This window comes from Loxodonta africana, chromosome 24, assembly GCF_030014295.1.
Source record: "Loxodonta africana isolate mLoxAfr1 chromosome 24, mLoxAfr1.hap2, whole genome shotgun sequence".
Taxonomy (NCBI): Eukaryota; Metazoa; Chordata; class Mammalia; order Proboscidea; family Elephantidae; genus Loxodonta; species Loxodonta africana.
Genome location: NC_087365.1, coordinates 11,951,851 through 11,968,940, shown reverse-complemented (window position 1 = coordinate 11,968,940; position 17,090 = coordinate 11,951,851). Strand labels below are relative to the sequence as shown.

Below are 17,090 nucleotides of genomic sequence, written 5' to 3'. Positions count from 1 at the left end.
TGTTTAATACCAAATTATGTTTAGTAGATACTCTAAGTCATCGAAGAACATTTTCACACTTTGTATAAATGCATTATACACATTACCAAAAAACCAAACCAAATCCAGAATGGAACTGACCCAGACTGCCACATCTTTCTCCCCCAGAGCAGCTCACTGGTTCAAACCACCTCTTTCTCCAACCTTCTAACTCCTTAGCTGCTTCTTTTGTTGTCTTTAAAAAAAAAAAAAAAACAAGCAAAACACTTCTCTGCTGAGCCTCGATTTGCAACGCCCAGGTGACAGCTGGGTTCCGAGCTAGGCCATGTGCCCCAAAACTGGAGTAAGACTGAAAAGATTTTATTATAGGAGCAACACTGCATAGGTGAACAGAGACTACATTCTCAGCTTCCTCTCATCTCTCCATTAACTAGAAAGGCAGTCAACAGGGACCACTTCCATTCCACTCACTGCCCAGGCACACCCCCAGCCTCTTGTAACAAGGGTACCATTTCCCACCCCTCAGCTAAAACAATTCTCTGCAGAGACAAGAGTGGGTAGCCTAAGCCAGCCAGCTTGTCTTGGGCCCTGACCTGCAGCCTCTCACACTGCCACACTCTATGGCTTCTGAGCCTCTAGCCTCCATCGCCCCTGTTGGTCCTGAAATTTCCTCTCTTCCTCCTTTCTCCAGTGCCTTCTTTCTCTGAATTGCATTCTTAAGAGTGGCTGTCAGTAACAACGATGATCATAAAAAAGAACAGCAGCTGTGACTGAGTGGAGCCTTTTTATTTGTGCCTGGGAACATGCTCAAAACTATATACTCTCTTCTAACCCCCTCAACAACTTAGAGAGTATTATCTTACAGCAGCGTTCTCAAACGTTATGACCACGGGACTCTTTTAAACTCTTTAAAGTTACAGAAGAGCCTGTCAAAAAGAGATTGATAGCAGATATCTTCCTTTGATTTGGGGGTTTTCTTACACACAAGAGCTAACATTCACCCTAAAGAAATTCCTAACCAAATTAATCCTGCCGGCAGTTTTTCTTTCACCCAAAGTTGTAAATCCTTTCTTTCCTGTTCCAAGCTGGCTTGCTGAATGTGAAATTTCAAAAAATAGGGCTGGAGGGCCAGAGCCCATCTTGCAACCTGATACCAACTGATCCCAATAAAAACGGGAGGGCAAGGTTCAATCCATCATATTAAGATTAGCCAATGGTTGATCTTCTATATTTCTCCCTCGTCTTTATAGGCTTCATTGTACCTAGCTTCTTTAACGCATTTGCTTTTTCTGGGGTCCAAATGGCCTCCCTATATGCATACAGAATAACTGCTCAGAAAAAAAGCAGCTGTGGTGGCATGGTGGCTAAAGTGTCCTGCTGCTAACTGAAAGGCTGGTGGCTAAAACCCACCAGTCGATCTAAGGGAGAAAGATGTGGCAGCCTGCTTCTGTAAAGAGTACAGCCTAGGAAACCCTACGGGGCAATTCTACTCTGTCCTATAGGGTCACTTTGGCTTGGAATCAACTCAAAAGCAAAGGGTTAATGGGCTCAAAATAAAGCTTTTATGTTCAAATTGCACCGTTTTGATTATTTTTAACAATCCCAAAGAGCTTTTATTAATATAAATTGCATCTGTTTATAGTTGCTATATTACAAATTAAAATCGACAATATTTTAGACACAAGAATGCCCGACACACGGTGCCATGGCAGCATCACAGGTCATGTAATCTCTAGGAAGCACCAAAACACCACCGCACCCTTGGGAGAGTGAGAATGAAAAAGGCAAACACCATCTTAGTATTACTATCTACAATAGTTTTGACTTTGCAAGCCCATAAAAAAGGTCCCTTTACCACTTTGAAAAATCCCATCAGGTCACTCAGCCTACAGAAGACCGTAACCCAGGCGTACTCGTTAGGCTTCGGAAGAAAGGCCTTGTGATTTACTTCTGAAAATTCAGCCACTGAAAACCCTACGGAGCCCAGTTCTACTCTAACACACTTGGGGTTGTTATGAGTCCAAACTGACTCAGTGGCAACTATTTTTTTTCTTTATTTCCTAAGGCTGCAGTAACAAAGAGCCACAAAGCTGGATGGCTTTTTATTCCCTAACAGTTCTGAAAGCTAGAAGTTCCAAAATCAGGGTGTCTGTCATGTTAATTCCTTTTAAGGGCTCTTAGTGAGAATCTGCTCCGCGCCTCTCTCCCAGCTTCTGGTGGTTTCCCTTGGTGTTCCCTGCTTTGTAGATACATCAGTCCAATCTCTGCCTCCATTATCACATGGCACTCTTCCCTGTGTCTTCTCTTCTCATAACAACACAGTCATATCAGATCAGGGCCCACCCTACTTCAGTAAAACTTACGTTAGCTAATTACATCTGCAGAGTTGCTATCTCCATATGAGGTCACTTTCGCAGGTACCAAGAGCTGGGACTTAAACGTGTCCTTTATGGGAGACACAAATCAACCCGTAACACCAGGTTACTCCGAAATGCTGTTCCGCGTTCTCTTCTTTCTTTGCTATGATCTTTGTTGGGGACAACGTTCACTTCTACCACAACAACTATCACCTTCAAATGACTGACCCCCACAGAACTCGCTGAGTTGCTACTGCCTGTCTTGCCCACCAGTTCCCCGAACTAATTCAACCCACCACGCCCCTCCACCCCAACCGGCTCCATCTCCAGCATTCCTGACTTTAAAAAAGGTCTTCCGCTTACTAAGGTCCAAACCCCTCAGAGTCACCTTTGGTCCTTCTGCCTCGCTGTCCTGCTAACTGGACTCCAGAACGTCTCTAGCGAGAGCAACGATGAGAATATGAAACAGTGTATACATTATGTTCCAAAACAGAGGAAAAAAACTTTAACGGTAGCTGTCTCTGGATCACAGAATTACGAACACTGTGTGATTTGATTTCGTAGGTAAACTTTTCTGCATAGCGTGCATTTTTTATAAGCATACATCATTTCCACAATCAGAAATACCATGAAAGCTTCTTCAGGGTTCTATTTCTGAGTTTCATCCCTTGACTACGCCCTTTCCTATTACAACTCCAGCCTAGTCTAGAATCAGCACATCACCTGTCATGTTTCAATTCTCTTCATGGTCTTCCCGCACTGGTCTCTGCCCACTCAGACATCTCTGAGCCACAGGGCTCTCGTCACAGAGCAGTGGCAGGAAAGTCAATTGGATAATAGTGCAGAAAAGGCACTTAGCACAGCACTTGGCAAACAGTAAATAAATGTTCAGTGTTGCTGGTGCTAGTACTATTTCCCTACACTGCTATTAGACGACAACGCCCTGTTTTAAAACCATCGGTATCTCCCAGGGTCTAATAATAATTGTCAATACCTTTGAGCTTGGCACTGTTAGCAAGTGTTACTCATTTGATTGTCATTTCAGCCCCATCAGGGTGAGTATCTCCATCTTAAAGATGAAGAAACAGACGCAAAGAGCAGTTAAGTAAGATGCTCGGCAAAAAGCCAGGAAATTGTAGAGCTGGGATTCAAACCCAGTTTCGGTCTTACCATCCAACAGAACTTTCCATGATGACAGACAGGTTCCTTATCTGTGCTGTTAAATATGTAGCTATGGAGAATTTGAAATGTGATCAGTGTGGCTGAGTAACTGAAGTTTTAATTTTAATTCAAACAGCTACATGTGGACAACGGCTCCCATATGGGCCAGCTCAGGGCTCCGGAGAATAAAAACTCAAACTTCCCGATTTAACAAACGAAAAGCCTCACAATACTGTGCCAACCTGCCTCTCAACTAATTCTTAAAGTCTAAATCCCTGGTAAGCTATACACATTCCTACTTCGTAGCCATCCCCACCCCTTCTCTCACCTGAGTCTTGTGTATAATGAAAGGGCTTTAGGAACTTAAGAGTAAGACACATTTGGGTTCAAATTTGGATTTTGCAGTGTCCTGCTTATGTGACCCTGGGCAGGTTGTTTCAGCCTGAGCCTTTATTCCCGATCTATAGAATATGGGGACAATTCTACTTCAAAGTGCAGTTTGTGAGCCCTTAGTGATATTCTCCAAAATGACCGCTAGTAATACCTCTTTAGGGCTCAATTCACACTCCACCCCCTCTAAGAGGATCAAGGAGATTTTTCCCCCAGCCTAGAAAATCCCCTAGAGGCTCCATCTCAACCAGTTATTTTTATGCAGTATGTGTCCGCACCTTCTCTGCTACTAAACCAGCAGTCCCTTGAGGCCAAAGGCTTTTGTCATCAGTGAGCCCCATGGCAGCAAGTCACCACAGAAAGTGTTCTGGAGGGGACTGGAGCCTGTTCAGCCCAGCATTATTATCTGAGGGGTAGGAGTTTACCTTCGGGAAAATGGGGATTAAAAGGCCTATCAGTCTGCTGCTGGGAGGAGAAAACGAAGCTGCCTGGGTGAAGAAATGACTCCATAGTACCTGGAATATGGCCGAGTCTCAACAAATGCCTCTCATCTTTAATAAGAAATGCCTGTTGTCATCATCACAGATCTAAGAGGCTAACAATGAGCTATTTTCGCTTTGACACTACCTCGCTCTTGAAATGGGGAGACTTCAGTACACCCTAATAATACCAATCCCAGTCAGAATACCACTAGTATTTTTTTTCTTATTTTTCTCTTTGAACTTGATAGAAATGACACTGAATTCCACCTGACAAACTCATCAGGAAGAGAGGCTAAGAACTGCCAGAAAATGAAAGCAGTGGAGTAGACTTGCCTTATCAGATAAGACGGCACATTATAAAGCTATCACCTGGTGCCTCCCCTTGTTTTTAAATAAAGTTACAATAATTAAATCGTAAAAATAACTTCCAATCTTTATGGAGCCACAGGGGCGGGGCACTTTCTCTACATGCATCTTGTCATCTGAGCCTCACAAAAGTGCTTTTCAAACCGCCCACTGCAACTCCATAGAGGGTCTGAAAGTAAATTCAGTGGGTCTAGGAATAGGATTTAATAGAACAGAAAATACAATGGTGAGCTGCATGTACTTAACGAATTTTTTACATTATTCACTGAGCTGAAATTTAAAGTGTTTCTTACAGTGACTTATAGTAAAAAATATTTGGAAAAACCTCTTGCTTTATAACAATCTTATAAGGTATGTTTAATCATTAAGTCCGTTTTATAAAAGCAGAAACTGAGGTTTAAACCAATTAAGTCTCTTGCTCATATTTACCCAGCTGATAACCGACAGCTGGGATTTGAACCCAGGCAGTTGCCTTCAGACTCTGGTCCTCTTTAGACTGGCAGATCAATGAGACAGAATGGAAGAATTATCTAGTATTCTAGCCAGTTAGAAAAATCTGTATGAAAAAACAAGCATGTTAAACCAATGCCAACAGACACATTAGTACATAAATTGTTATTTTACTGTCACTTTGGAGGAAAAAAAAATTAGGTTCTGTAAAATTGTAAAAAATGAAACGAATAAGAAAGAAACTACTGGGCATAACAACAATGGAAGAAATCACAAAGAACAAGGTGTACAGATAGAATACATAAATGTTAAATTTTGCCCATAAAAAGTATGAACCAAATTATATTTCTGAGAACTTTTTACTCATTTTAAAAAACATAGCTATGACTGCCTTAAATTATCTATGTTTCTCAATCCGTAAATGGCATAATAATAAGACTCTATCTCCTAAGACTGCTGCAAAGATTAAATAAGATTCCTTACCAGGTCATCATGGCAGAGTCAGCATATGGCAAACTCTCAATAAAGGTAGCTGCTATTACAGCTTAAGCACGAGGACTACTAGCCACCCAGGATGGCTGTCTGAACTCACCAGAGGAGCCCTGGAAGACAGGCCTGGAGATCTGCTTCCTAAATGTCACAGCCTTGAAAACCCTATGGAGCAGTTCTACTGCGCACACGTGGAGGAGTCGCCGTGAGTAGGAATCCGTCTGACCACAACTACCAACAACACGATCATGATGCAACAAAGTCACTCTTCTATGTCTGAAACTACTACTTCTGCCACAGAAGCAAAAGCCACAAGGTAGTAATAAAAAACTAATAAGCTCATCACATCTTGCCCTGAATGTAGCACTGGGTGTTCCTTACCAGAACGACCGGTTACCATTACCGTAAGGACTCCTGGCTCAGAAAAGCAGCCAAAGTCAATATCCCACCACCTTGAACCCCATCATTTCTGAGCCTGGCTGCAGCACCCATCCTCACTTCTCAGCTACACCAGGCTTTTCTCTCATGTTGGTTGCTCCCCCTTTCCCCAAATCTGCGCTCCTCTAAAAATTAATATTAAAATATTATGTCAACAACTTCCTTCAATCCTCCCCTGCCACCAAATGAAACATCTTTCTCCAGTGCCAACGACTTTTGAATCATTTTTTTAAATGACATACACGAGTTTTAAATTATTTTAAAACTATGCAGGAGCAAACAAAAATTCGAACAGTAAAAAGGAAAAACGAAAAGCCATTTTCCCCTAGGAGGTTCTTCATCAGTTCCTCTCTTGAGAGGTACCACTGTTAAATTTTTTACGAATCATTCTGTACAGATATAATCGTGTGTGTGTATACATTTTTTTAAAGCACAAAATTCTAATACACTACATGTACATATGTGTGGATGTCTTGCTTTTCTCACTTAATCCCCTATCTTGGAAGTCTTTTAAGATCAATACATTATAAGTGCTGCACGGCATCCCACCAAAAAATAGGCCATAATTTATATGACAAATCCTCCATCTTGGTACATTTAGGTCATTCAATTTTTTTTTTTTTTTTACAAAAAGTGAAGCAACAAACATTCTTACACATACAACTTGGTAGGTAAGAATATAATCCATATTATAAGCTCCTAAAATTGAAATTCCCAGACCCAGTAATTTATAAATTTATAAGTTTCTAATCCTGACATCTACTACCAAATTTCCCAACAGGAAAGTCTCAAAGGTTCTAACCCTTTATCCTCACAGTATACCCGTTGCTGATTCCGACTCATAGTGACCCAACAGAGCAGAGTAGAACTGCCCCATAGAGTTTCCAAGGAGCACCTGGTGGGTATGAACTGCCAACCTTTTGGTTAGCAGCTGTAGCTCTTAACCACTACGCCACCACGGTGTCCAATATAAGAGTGTCTATTTCACTACTCCTTCATCAGTACTTGATGTTCAGTTAACATTTACCAACCTCACTAATAAAAATGGCTTCTTATTGCTACTATAATTTGCATTTCTTTCTTTATGAGTTAGATTGAGTAATCTGTATATTTCTTTCCTCTTCACTGGCAACTTCTGTAATACTGAATCTCTCTGGAAGGTCACTTGTCTCCAAGACGAAAGCCCCTCTCTTACTTTCATCAGGGCACCATTTCAACAACATTTAGCACCAATGACCACCAAGTCTTTCAGGAGACACTTGTCCCTTCCCTGAAACTGTACAAAAGATTTCCAAACATCAATACTCGAATCACCTGAGACTTAAGCCCATGTTTCCAACAGTCCACTGAACAACTCTAATAGAGAGGGCTGTCCTTCTGGTACCTCATAAAATGACCAGGGTCAACATGCAAACAGTGCTCTCTTAAGCTGGACATTGTGCGTGCACGTGACAGCTATTACAACTCATGTAACTCTACGTGTCTATAAGAGAACTCCCCAACTTTATCCATCCCCCTTCCCCAAACCTGTTCCACTCCTTGAGCATTAAACCTCAGTTAATGGCTCTACACTCTTACTCCTCCTCCTCCTTCCCATCCAATGAGCTGCCAAATCCTGTAAATTCTGCCAGTGAACTGTCTCGGTGTATCTGTTCCACCTTCCCATTTCCACTTCTGGCCCAGAATGAGGCTTCCTTACCTGTTTCACCAAGCTGGTGCCACCAGAGTTCCCTGCTGAGAACACAAATATCATCATGTCAATCTACCTCCTCAAAGCACATGACTTCCAGACATGTTTCCTGCCATCCTTCCATATATGTGGGCTGCAGGCCTACAGAGGCAAGGACTGCACTCCAGCACCACTCACAGCGAGCCCTGTATTTTATGAGTCATGTCAGCATGTAGTCCTTCCCTGACCAGACAGTGGATTCCTACAAGACATGCACCAGACTTCATTCACTTTGTCCTGGAGACAGCACCCAGCACAACATTGTACACTTTGTAAGTACTCGATAGATGCTTTCTAAAGTTAATCAATATAATCTTCTAGCATGTGCTCATATTATTCCAAAGAAAGAAAGGAATCTCTATATACATGTAGATCCATAACATTTAAAAAAATGACTTTGGGGCCTAGCTGAGTGTACATATATACTCTCTCAGAGTTTACAAAAAAATCAAAACCCCCTCCCTGAACAGCTTTAGAAATAACTTGAAAATCGCAAAAGCACTGATTTCTAAAAGCACTGGTTTCCAAAGATTACAAGCCAGAACGATGACTCCCTACTTACCAATATGGATTGACAGAACAGCCACAACAATGGGCTGAAACATATCAAAAAAAAATCATGAAGATAATGCCGGGTCAAGCAACATTTCTTTGTTACATATAAGGTCACAAGGACTCTGAGCTAACAACTTGCCAACAAAAAAACAGATTCAGATGACTCAAATAAGGTGTCTAGTTCTGGCGATCTCTTGATTTTCATCTCCTGATGCCCCAATCAGCTGTCAGAACCACCAAATACTGACGTCCACAAAGTGACCTGGCCTAGATGGAAAGACCACACGGTAAGCCCAAAGTCCAGCAACTCAATCAAACAAACGCCCTTGCCTGAGCTGCAGTTATCAACTCAGAAGACACATCCCAATTAGGTCTACTTCATTCTTCAAACGTAAGCCAATTTTAAAAAGTAACTTTTCCAAAGCATCTCTTTAAACCAATTATAAAGGGATCACTGAGAAGAAAGCACGCATTGTTTTTCAGTGACTACGGGCTTATATCATTCTGAAAAGCATTACTTTGTTGAAATACATAACAAGATTAAGTTCTAAATGTGTTTACAACTCTTCTGTTCTCTTAATGTCAGCATATTTCAAACACGTGTGCTAAAGTGACTTCCTTTTTTCCCCAGGAATCAAAAGTTTGTGGAAGTTTTCCCATCCATCCTTTCACCTTAAGTGAAGAACTGCGAAGTTGCTGATTAGAAGTTAGGATCCATATCAGGACCCTACCTCCAAATCGTCTCTCCTGAGATGAAAAGGTAGCATAGTTAATAAAGAGCTTCTTAGACAGCTTGCGGTGCCCCCACGGCCACTCCCACACTCCTCTCTGGAAGGATTTTCCTTCTGCAGGGAGTGGTCCCTTGATGCTTTATGAAGGGATACAAGCAAACTTCCCCTAGTTAAGGCATGGAACGAGTCTGTAGGAATTTTCTGCATAGCCTTGGGAACTCTACCCTGAGTCCCCTCCAGGGCGGCGTGAAAAGGGCAGCAAAGCACGAAGTCCTCCAGGGCCCCCGAGGCCACAGCCCGGGCGCAGTGGGCCGGGGTCCCGCCTGTGACACGTACGTCCAGCCTGGTCTTGGAGCGGGGCCGGCGACCCCTCGGGGTGAGCCTGCGGAGACGGGACGGCGCGAGCGGCCCCACTCACCTGCGGTTCATGGGCCGGACCCTGACGGCCACCTTGACCGATGCCATTTCTCATGCCGGCCTGGCCCACGCGGGCCCCCGGCGCCCCGCGGCCACCAGCGACGCCCACAGCCCCGCCGCGGCTCCCGCCCACGGCCCTGCGCTCTCACTCCCCCAGTTCGCTTCCGGCCCCGGCGTCCCGCGGCGGCCCCACTAGCCGGGCCACTGAGCATGCCCAGGCGGCTCCTGCCCGCGTGATCCGCGCGCCCGGATTCGGCGGCTGCCGCAGGCGCGGGGGCGGGACCGGGGCGCCTGGCGCGGCCTCCCCAGGTCGGCGAGGCGGCTGCGGCCGAGCTGCCTGCAGGTGAGCGAGCTCGACTGCGGTGACTTCAGGAAAGCTAGAGCCTTTCCGTGTCCCCGGACAACCCGAAGGTATGGAGGAGCAGGGGATGGCAACAATTTGGGACCAGAGCTCGGATCACAGTCCCAGGGCTGGAATAACCCTCAAAAACCAAACTCGTGGCCGCGGAGTCCATTCCGACTCTTAGCAACTCTGTAGGACGGAGTAGAGCGGCGCCATAGGGTTTCCGAGGCTGTAAATCTTTACAGAAGCAGACTGCCACATCTTTCTCCCTGGGAGTGTCTGGTGGATTTGAACCGCTGACCTTCCAGTTAGCAGCAGAGCCCTTAACCACTGCGCCACCAGAGCTCCTTCAAATTACGCCAGACAGAGCTCTTCAGCCCTTAACAAGAACCTGGCTTTACCCCACCATGGGTTAGTTCACCCATTTTACAGACGAAGAAACTGAGGTGCAGAAATGATCACAGTTGGTTAGCGAACTAGAGCTTTCTCTGCTACTCCAAGACAGGCTAAGCGTGTGTTTGGACCTCATCAATTCAGGGGTACTGAGAAATGAAATAAAGTGGGTAAATGCGGGCGATTTCTGAAATCACTCAATTGAGATCTTAATTGGACTTTTTTTGCACTTGTGTTACAGTTCAGTAGTGTTAGTTTTTCTTCAGAAGGGGTGTGGACAATAGTTATCTCTTTAAGGCTTAGGGCCTCTTTTTGTTAGCCCCCGCCCTTTCTCAGTAGAACTTAAGTTCATCTATTCCTTCAGTCATTCATGTAGGCACACATTGATCCCTGCATTAGTTCACACACACCTAGGAGCCACTTCTGAGCCACAGGGTTACCTGCAGGTCACATTAACCAAAGTTCAGCTCTGCCTTCCTCTTCCTGCCCCTTTCAGGGCCACTAGGCACAAACATCACCACTGCCACACCTAGTCCCAACCCCTGCAGCTGACAGGAGGGGACAGCCAAGCCCAGTATGTGCACTGCCCCACCCAAGAGCATTAAGTGAGATTGCTAGGTCAATCTGGGCCCAGGTCAATCTGGGCCCAGGTCAACCTGGGCGGTTGCCCACACCACCCTGTCTGCTCTGGTATTTCAACATCTGCAGGGCACCTAGCAATCAGCAGCCATATTCGAACAAAGGGTGCAGGAGCAGGCAGGAGGGGCTGCTCCTACAGAGAGCCCAGCTTTGCTGAGGACCACAAGGAACTACGTAGGGCCCCTGAGTCTGAGCCCCAGCTCCAGTACTAACTGGCTTTAGGAGTTCTCCAGTCTGCATTTATTGGGCCCCCTGGTGGCATAGTGGGTAAGGGCTCAGCTGATAACAGAAAGGTCGGCAGTTCCAATCCACCAGGTGCTCCTTGGAAATCCTATGGGGGCAGTTCTACTCTGTCCTACAGGGTCACTATGAGTCGACGGCAATGGGTCTGAGGCCTTGCATCACTTGCAGATCTGGAACAAGTCCATGGAGTTGGTAATGCATGAAGGGAAAGGATGTCTGCAAACACGTGACCTACTCAGACCAGGAATCATATTTCATCTTCTTCCCTAAAACGTCACAGCTAGCCCATTTGGAGCACTGGTGGTTCAGTGGTTAAGAGTTTGGTTGCTAATCAAAAGGTCAGCAGTTCGAATCCACCAGCCACTCTTTGGAAACCCTATGGAATAGTTCTCCTTTGCCCTATAGGGTCGCTATGAGTGGAAATCGACTCAATGGCAACGGGTTTGGTTTTGGGTTTCTGTGCTCCCCAAGCCCTGAAAACCCTGGGTTTTCCCACTTCCAGGCTCAGAGCTGAGTGCAGATCCCACCACTGGGCGGCGGGAAAATTCGGAGCACCGAATTCAGGAGCTGGCAGGCGGATCCGGCATGCGCAGTAACCGCAGGCAGGTTTGAGGTCCTGCGAGGGAGCCGGCAAGGCGCCCTGGCCACCTGGGCTGGAACGGGGCCTGCCTTCTGTGCAAGCTTGGGGGGTGGGGCAGACACAAACAGCGTGCACCGCCCTTCAGGCAGGCAGAGCTGGGTGGGACCGGAAGCCCCCCAGCCCTGGGTGGTGGCCGTAGGTACTGCAGATCCTGGCCAGGAGGCCAGGAGCACAGCAGGCAGAACACCTTGGGGGTTCACACCCCAGCAAGGCCAACGCAGTTCTTCAAGACAACAGTATTAAACTTTTGGGGAGCAGATCTAACATCCTTGTTAAAGCAGCTTTCCTTTGGAGGCTCTTTGGTTGGTTTCATAGGTGTTTTTATCCATTCATTTGTTCCTAAATTTATTTTCAGCAGCCTAGCACAGAGCAAGGACGCATACTTAGGAGCCCTGGTGGCTGATTGAGGGCTGGTTGCTTAACCGAAAGGTTGGCAGTTTGAACCTATCCAGCGGATCCTCAGGAGGAAGACCTGGTGGTCTCTTCCATAAAGTTTCCAAAACTGAAAAAGAACCCGTTGCAGATTCAACTCCTAGCGACCCTATAGGACAGAGTAGAGCTCCCCAGAGGGTTTCCAAGAAGCAGCTGGTGGATTCGAACTGATGACTTTTTGGTTAGCAGCTGAGCTCTTAAGCACTTCGCCACCACGGCTCCTTGCCGTAAAGATGACAGCCTAGAAAACCCTGGAGGGCAGTTCTCCTCAGTCACGTGGGGTCACTGAGCGGAAATCAAGGGCACCCAGTAGCAGTAATACGTGGTTGGGGGGTGGGGGACGCAGCAGTGCTTTGCACACTTTATACTGTGTTATGAATCACCTGAACATCTTGTTAAACTGCAGGTTCTGAGCCAGGTGGTGTGGGGTGAAGCCTGAGATACTGCATTTCCAACAAGCTCCAGGAGTGTGAAGGCTACTGGTCCACAAACCACACTTGGAGTCACAAAGGGTTACATGACCTCTAACCAAACTGTGTTTTGAAATACTAATAATGAAAAACACCTATAAAATAGGGGCTGTTTAATCTAGGCTCCAAAGTGTCAGTGGATAGGTTTCAGGGAGTGTGTATCCGTTATGTATTGCTGCGTAACTAATGGCCCAAAATTTGGTGACTTAAAACAATAACCATATGTCATTTCTCATGATTCTGCAGGTTCCTGATCTCACTTGAGCTAACCCGTGTGGCTCGGAGCTGGGAGGCTGGCACCTTTTTCTCTTTTTCATCCCTAGAAATATTAGACCAGTTTTACTGAAGAGACAAAGCAGCCTTCCAAGAGGGCAAGCCCAATGCAGGTGCCTCTGTCAGAACCATTTTTGCTTATGTCCCATTGACCAGAGGCATTGTGGGAGGGGCAACTCACCAGGAGGGAGCATTAACGGTAGCCAATAGAGTTAACAATAAAAAAAAAGTTGCCTGTGGAGCCCACCCAGGCTCATGCAGACACCATGTGTTTCGGTGAACCGCGATCTATCAGTGACTGCTGGTCCACAACCACCAATGACTGTACTCTTTTGGAGGTAGATCTCCAGACCCTTCTTCCCAGGTGTCTCTGGGTGGTTTCCAACTGCCAACCTTTAGGTTAGTACCCTAAACCAAAAAAGAAAACAAACTCGTTGCCTTTGAGTCAGTTTGTACCACCCAAGGACTCCCTGCTGTCGTAGTGGTTAAGAGCTAAGGCTCCTCACCAAAAGGTTGGCAGTTAGAATCCACCAGGCACTTGTTGGAAACCCTATGGGGCAGCTCTATTCTGTCCTATAGGATCACTATGAGTCGGAATTGACTCCATGACAAGAATTTGGTTTTTTTTTTTTGGTTGAGACTCCAGAGTAACAATAACCCCATTGCCATAGAGTTGATTCCAACTCATGGTGACCCCATGTGTTACAAAGCAGAGCTGCTCCGTTGGGTTTTCTGGTCTATAATCTTTACAGGGAGCCCTGGTAGAACAGTGGTTAAGAGAATGGCTGCTAACTAAAAGGTTGGCAGTTCAAATCTGCCAACCACTCCTTGGAAACCCTATGTTCTATAGGGTTGCAGTTGGATTGACTCCACAGCAACAGGTTTGGTTTGGTTTTAATCTTTACGGAAATAGATCACCAGTCCTTCTTCCACAGAGCCATTAGCTGGGTTCAGACCACCAACCTTTAGGTTAGTAGCCGATTGCAAACTGCTTGCACCACCCGGAGATCTGAGAGTAACCATGAAAATTGAGGTCCCTGAAATTGGATGGGGAAAAAAATTACATCTTTATTATCTTCTAAAATAAAATAATAATGCCTGAGACAGGGACACCACTAGAAATCACAGACATTTTCATGTTAAATTACAATTATTGGAGCTCTTTGAAATTATGGCAGTCCTTAGACCTACCACTACATGTTGTTATTTAATATAAGCACATACATTATTCTATCAAAAACTTATTTTCTAGTATTTTGATAATCGTATTTCAATATAATTGATTTTCCTTATAAACCTATGTGTTTTACTCATTTAAAAATATTCCTATGAAAATGTTGTTTTCACCAGACAGCCAAAAGGATCCAGGGCACAAAAAAAAAAAAAGCTTGAGAACATATGATTTAGAAATTCACTTAGATGGATAAAGGACATTTCTATATTCCAAAAAGGTTGAATGATCATGGAAAAGAGAAGGGAAGAATCTAAGGCCTGGGTTAAATCCAGATGGTGTTACATAAGAATGTAGTATTACACCGATCACTGCCCTGACAGGGAATACAACAGTGAATCCCTGATGAAGCAGGAGAGTAGTGGGATGAAGATCTTAAATTCTCGTAAAAGACTGGGCTTAATGGTCTGACTGAGGCTGGAGGGACCCTGACAGTCATGGTCCCTGGACCCTTTGATAGCCCAAGATTGGAACCATTGTCGAAACCAACTGTACAGACAGGGTTTGGCCTGGACTATAAGATAGACAATGATGCTGGTGAGGACTGAACTTGGTGGCTCAAGTAGACACATGAGACTGTGTGGGAGACTCCTGTCTGGTGGCAAGAGAAGGAAGAGAGGTACAGGAGTTGGTTGAATGCACACAGGGAATACAGGGTGGAGAGGAAGAACGTGCTGTCTCATTCGGGGGAGAGCAACTGGGAGTGCACAGCGGGGTGTGCGTGGCTTTTTGTATGAGAGACGGACTTGATTTGTAAACTTTCACCTAAAGTACAATAAACAAATTTTAAAAATATATGTAGTATTAACACTGCCACCACTAAGGCTTGTGTGTATGTGTGTGCGCACACGTGTGTGTGTATTTTGGTTTGTTTGTTTTGATGTAATTTATTTTGGTCTTCATTTACTGTTGGGTTCCCCCACTACCACCACGTTTTACAATCTTATTTTTTGCCAAATAGTTGTCAGACCTTAGACAGTGATTTAAACTACCTGGGTTTGAACACCTTCATCTCAAACTGAGACAGCACTGGGCTAGAACCTCAAAGTATTTGAATCGTCCTGAAATACTATCATCGGAAGAAAAATACTATATCCCTATCAGCTATGATTTTTTTCTCCCTAGACTCTAAGCAATATAAGTGACATACGCTCTCACAAACATGACTTTTTAAAAGCCTTGATAAACAGCAATCTGGCACACTTAAATTGGGACGTAGGCTACAAGTGACATCTCATAAACCCACCTGTTTTCCTGAGAGCTGGAAGTACTGGCGTCAAGCATTCTATCACACAGCACACCTAATACCTCCTTATGGGGAGGTCTCACACAAGAGGGACTTCACTGTGATTTAGGAGCTAACCGGTAAGCCAGTAAACAAAAATAAGTGTTCTTCTGGTTTTCAAACAGATGTATACTAGTGTGAGAGGCAGAAATAATAGATGCCAAATCCAAACTCAGCACCATTTTCATTTCTAAGTCATAAAATTTTTAAAGATATATTTAGAATCTTCTAAAATACTAAATATTAGAAGTAAAAATAACCTGAAAAAAGCATACTTTGGGGCCTGAGAGTGAAATCTGAGTTCCAAAGTAACAGTAAAGATGAGCACAAAAATCATACATAGTAATTTTGGTGCAAAGTTATAGGCAGGCAGCCAGAATGCCAGCTTCTTGTATAGCAGGAGTGAATGAAGAAATTGCAGCTGATTCAATTCAATAGACACTGTCACCCTAAATCATAGTCATTTTTATACTAAGATGAAAAAAAGATTGTTTTCAATTGCATATAACAATACCAATGTCACTAACTGTTCCGAATTGATGGGCTTTGTAAAGTCTGTGGCAGAACTTCAACAATTTAAGAATGAGAGTCCCCATTTAGTTGAGAGGGTGGGGAATGTTTTTGAGATGGACCTGGTAGGTGGAACAGAATTTGAACACCTAAGATGGGTGAGTTAGAGACTTCTGACAGAGGATACCTTGAACAAAGGTGCAGAGTTGGGACAGCAAGGTCCTGGTCTGGGAATTGTGAGAAAGCCTCTTTCCCTGAAGTAGAGTGTGAGAGGTTTAAAAATAGTTTTAAATTCTTCCCCTTCCTGTACCCATACCTTGCGATGTCACTTTGTAATTCTTCTCAGCCAGAGGTACAATCTCTTTCCCCACCTCTTCCAATTTGGCCGGCCCATAGGATGTAGCAGAAGCCACTTGGTGTTATTTCCAAGGAGAGGCCACAAGAGATTTTGCATTCTTCCGCTGTTACTCTGGGAACCCTGCTTCTGTCATGTGAGCAAGCCCAGGTGAACCTGCTGAATGATGACATGGCCCTGTCAAACCCATTTCCATGGCCAAAAGCCAGCCAACCACTAGACATATAAGTGGGGCCACCTTGGACCAGCCAGCCCCAGCCAACTCATTGCTGATCTCAGATGTGTAAGTGAGGGCAGCCAAGAATAACTGAGCCTGTCCAGATCAGCAGAACCATCAGGCTGACCTGTAGGTTCATAAGCAATAAATCAATGGTTACTGTTTAAGTTACTCGGTTTAGGGTGTGTGTGTTTGCATTTGTGAATATTTGCATCCAAACACATTCTAACTCACATAATAAGAAAGGTGTGAGATAAATATGGAAATTCAGAAGCCTTTTTAATCACACAGAAATATGAATGACATAAAAACGCCTTGAGCTGGAGTAATGATCAAGGAAACTTGGAGTCATAGTTCGGAGCTGAAAGAGCCTTCGTTGTCACTTGTTACGTTACGCATGAGATCGAGGCTCAGAGAGGCAACGTGAGTGTGGCCACCACTTTTCTCGCCTCCCTGCAGAACTTAAAGGAAGAAGATTTATGAAAGAATGCTCTCTGAACATATTCATTCTCTGC

At 44.6% G+C, this 17,090-nt stretch overlaps 1 protein-coding gene across 3 annotated transcripts in view; it reads right to left on the bottom strand.

The window, feature by feature from the left end:
• The window catches only part of LOC100656214 (kinesin-like protein KIF16B), a 373,573-nt gene extending 363,897 nt beyond the window's left edge, over window positions 1-9,676 (bottom strand). For all 3 annotated transcript variants that reach the window (XM_064275760.1, XM_064275759.1, XM_064275761.1), the window contains exon 1: window positions 9,546-9,676. In XM_064275760.1, the coding sequence (XP_064131830.1) occupies window positions 9,546-9,592 (47 nt within the window). In that variant the 5' untranslated portion in view covers window positions 9,593-9,676. The remainder of the gene's footprint in view (window positions 1-9,545) is intronic.
• Window positions 9,677-17,090: the final 7,414 nt, after the last annotated feature.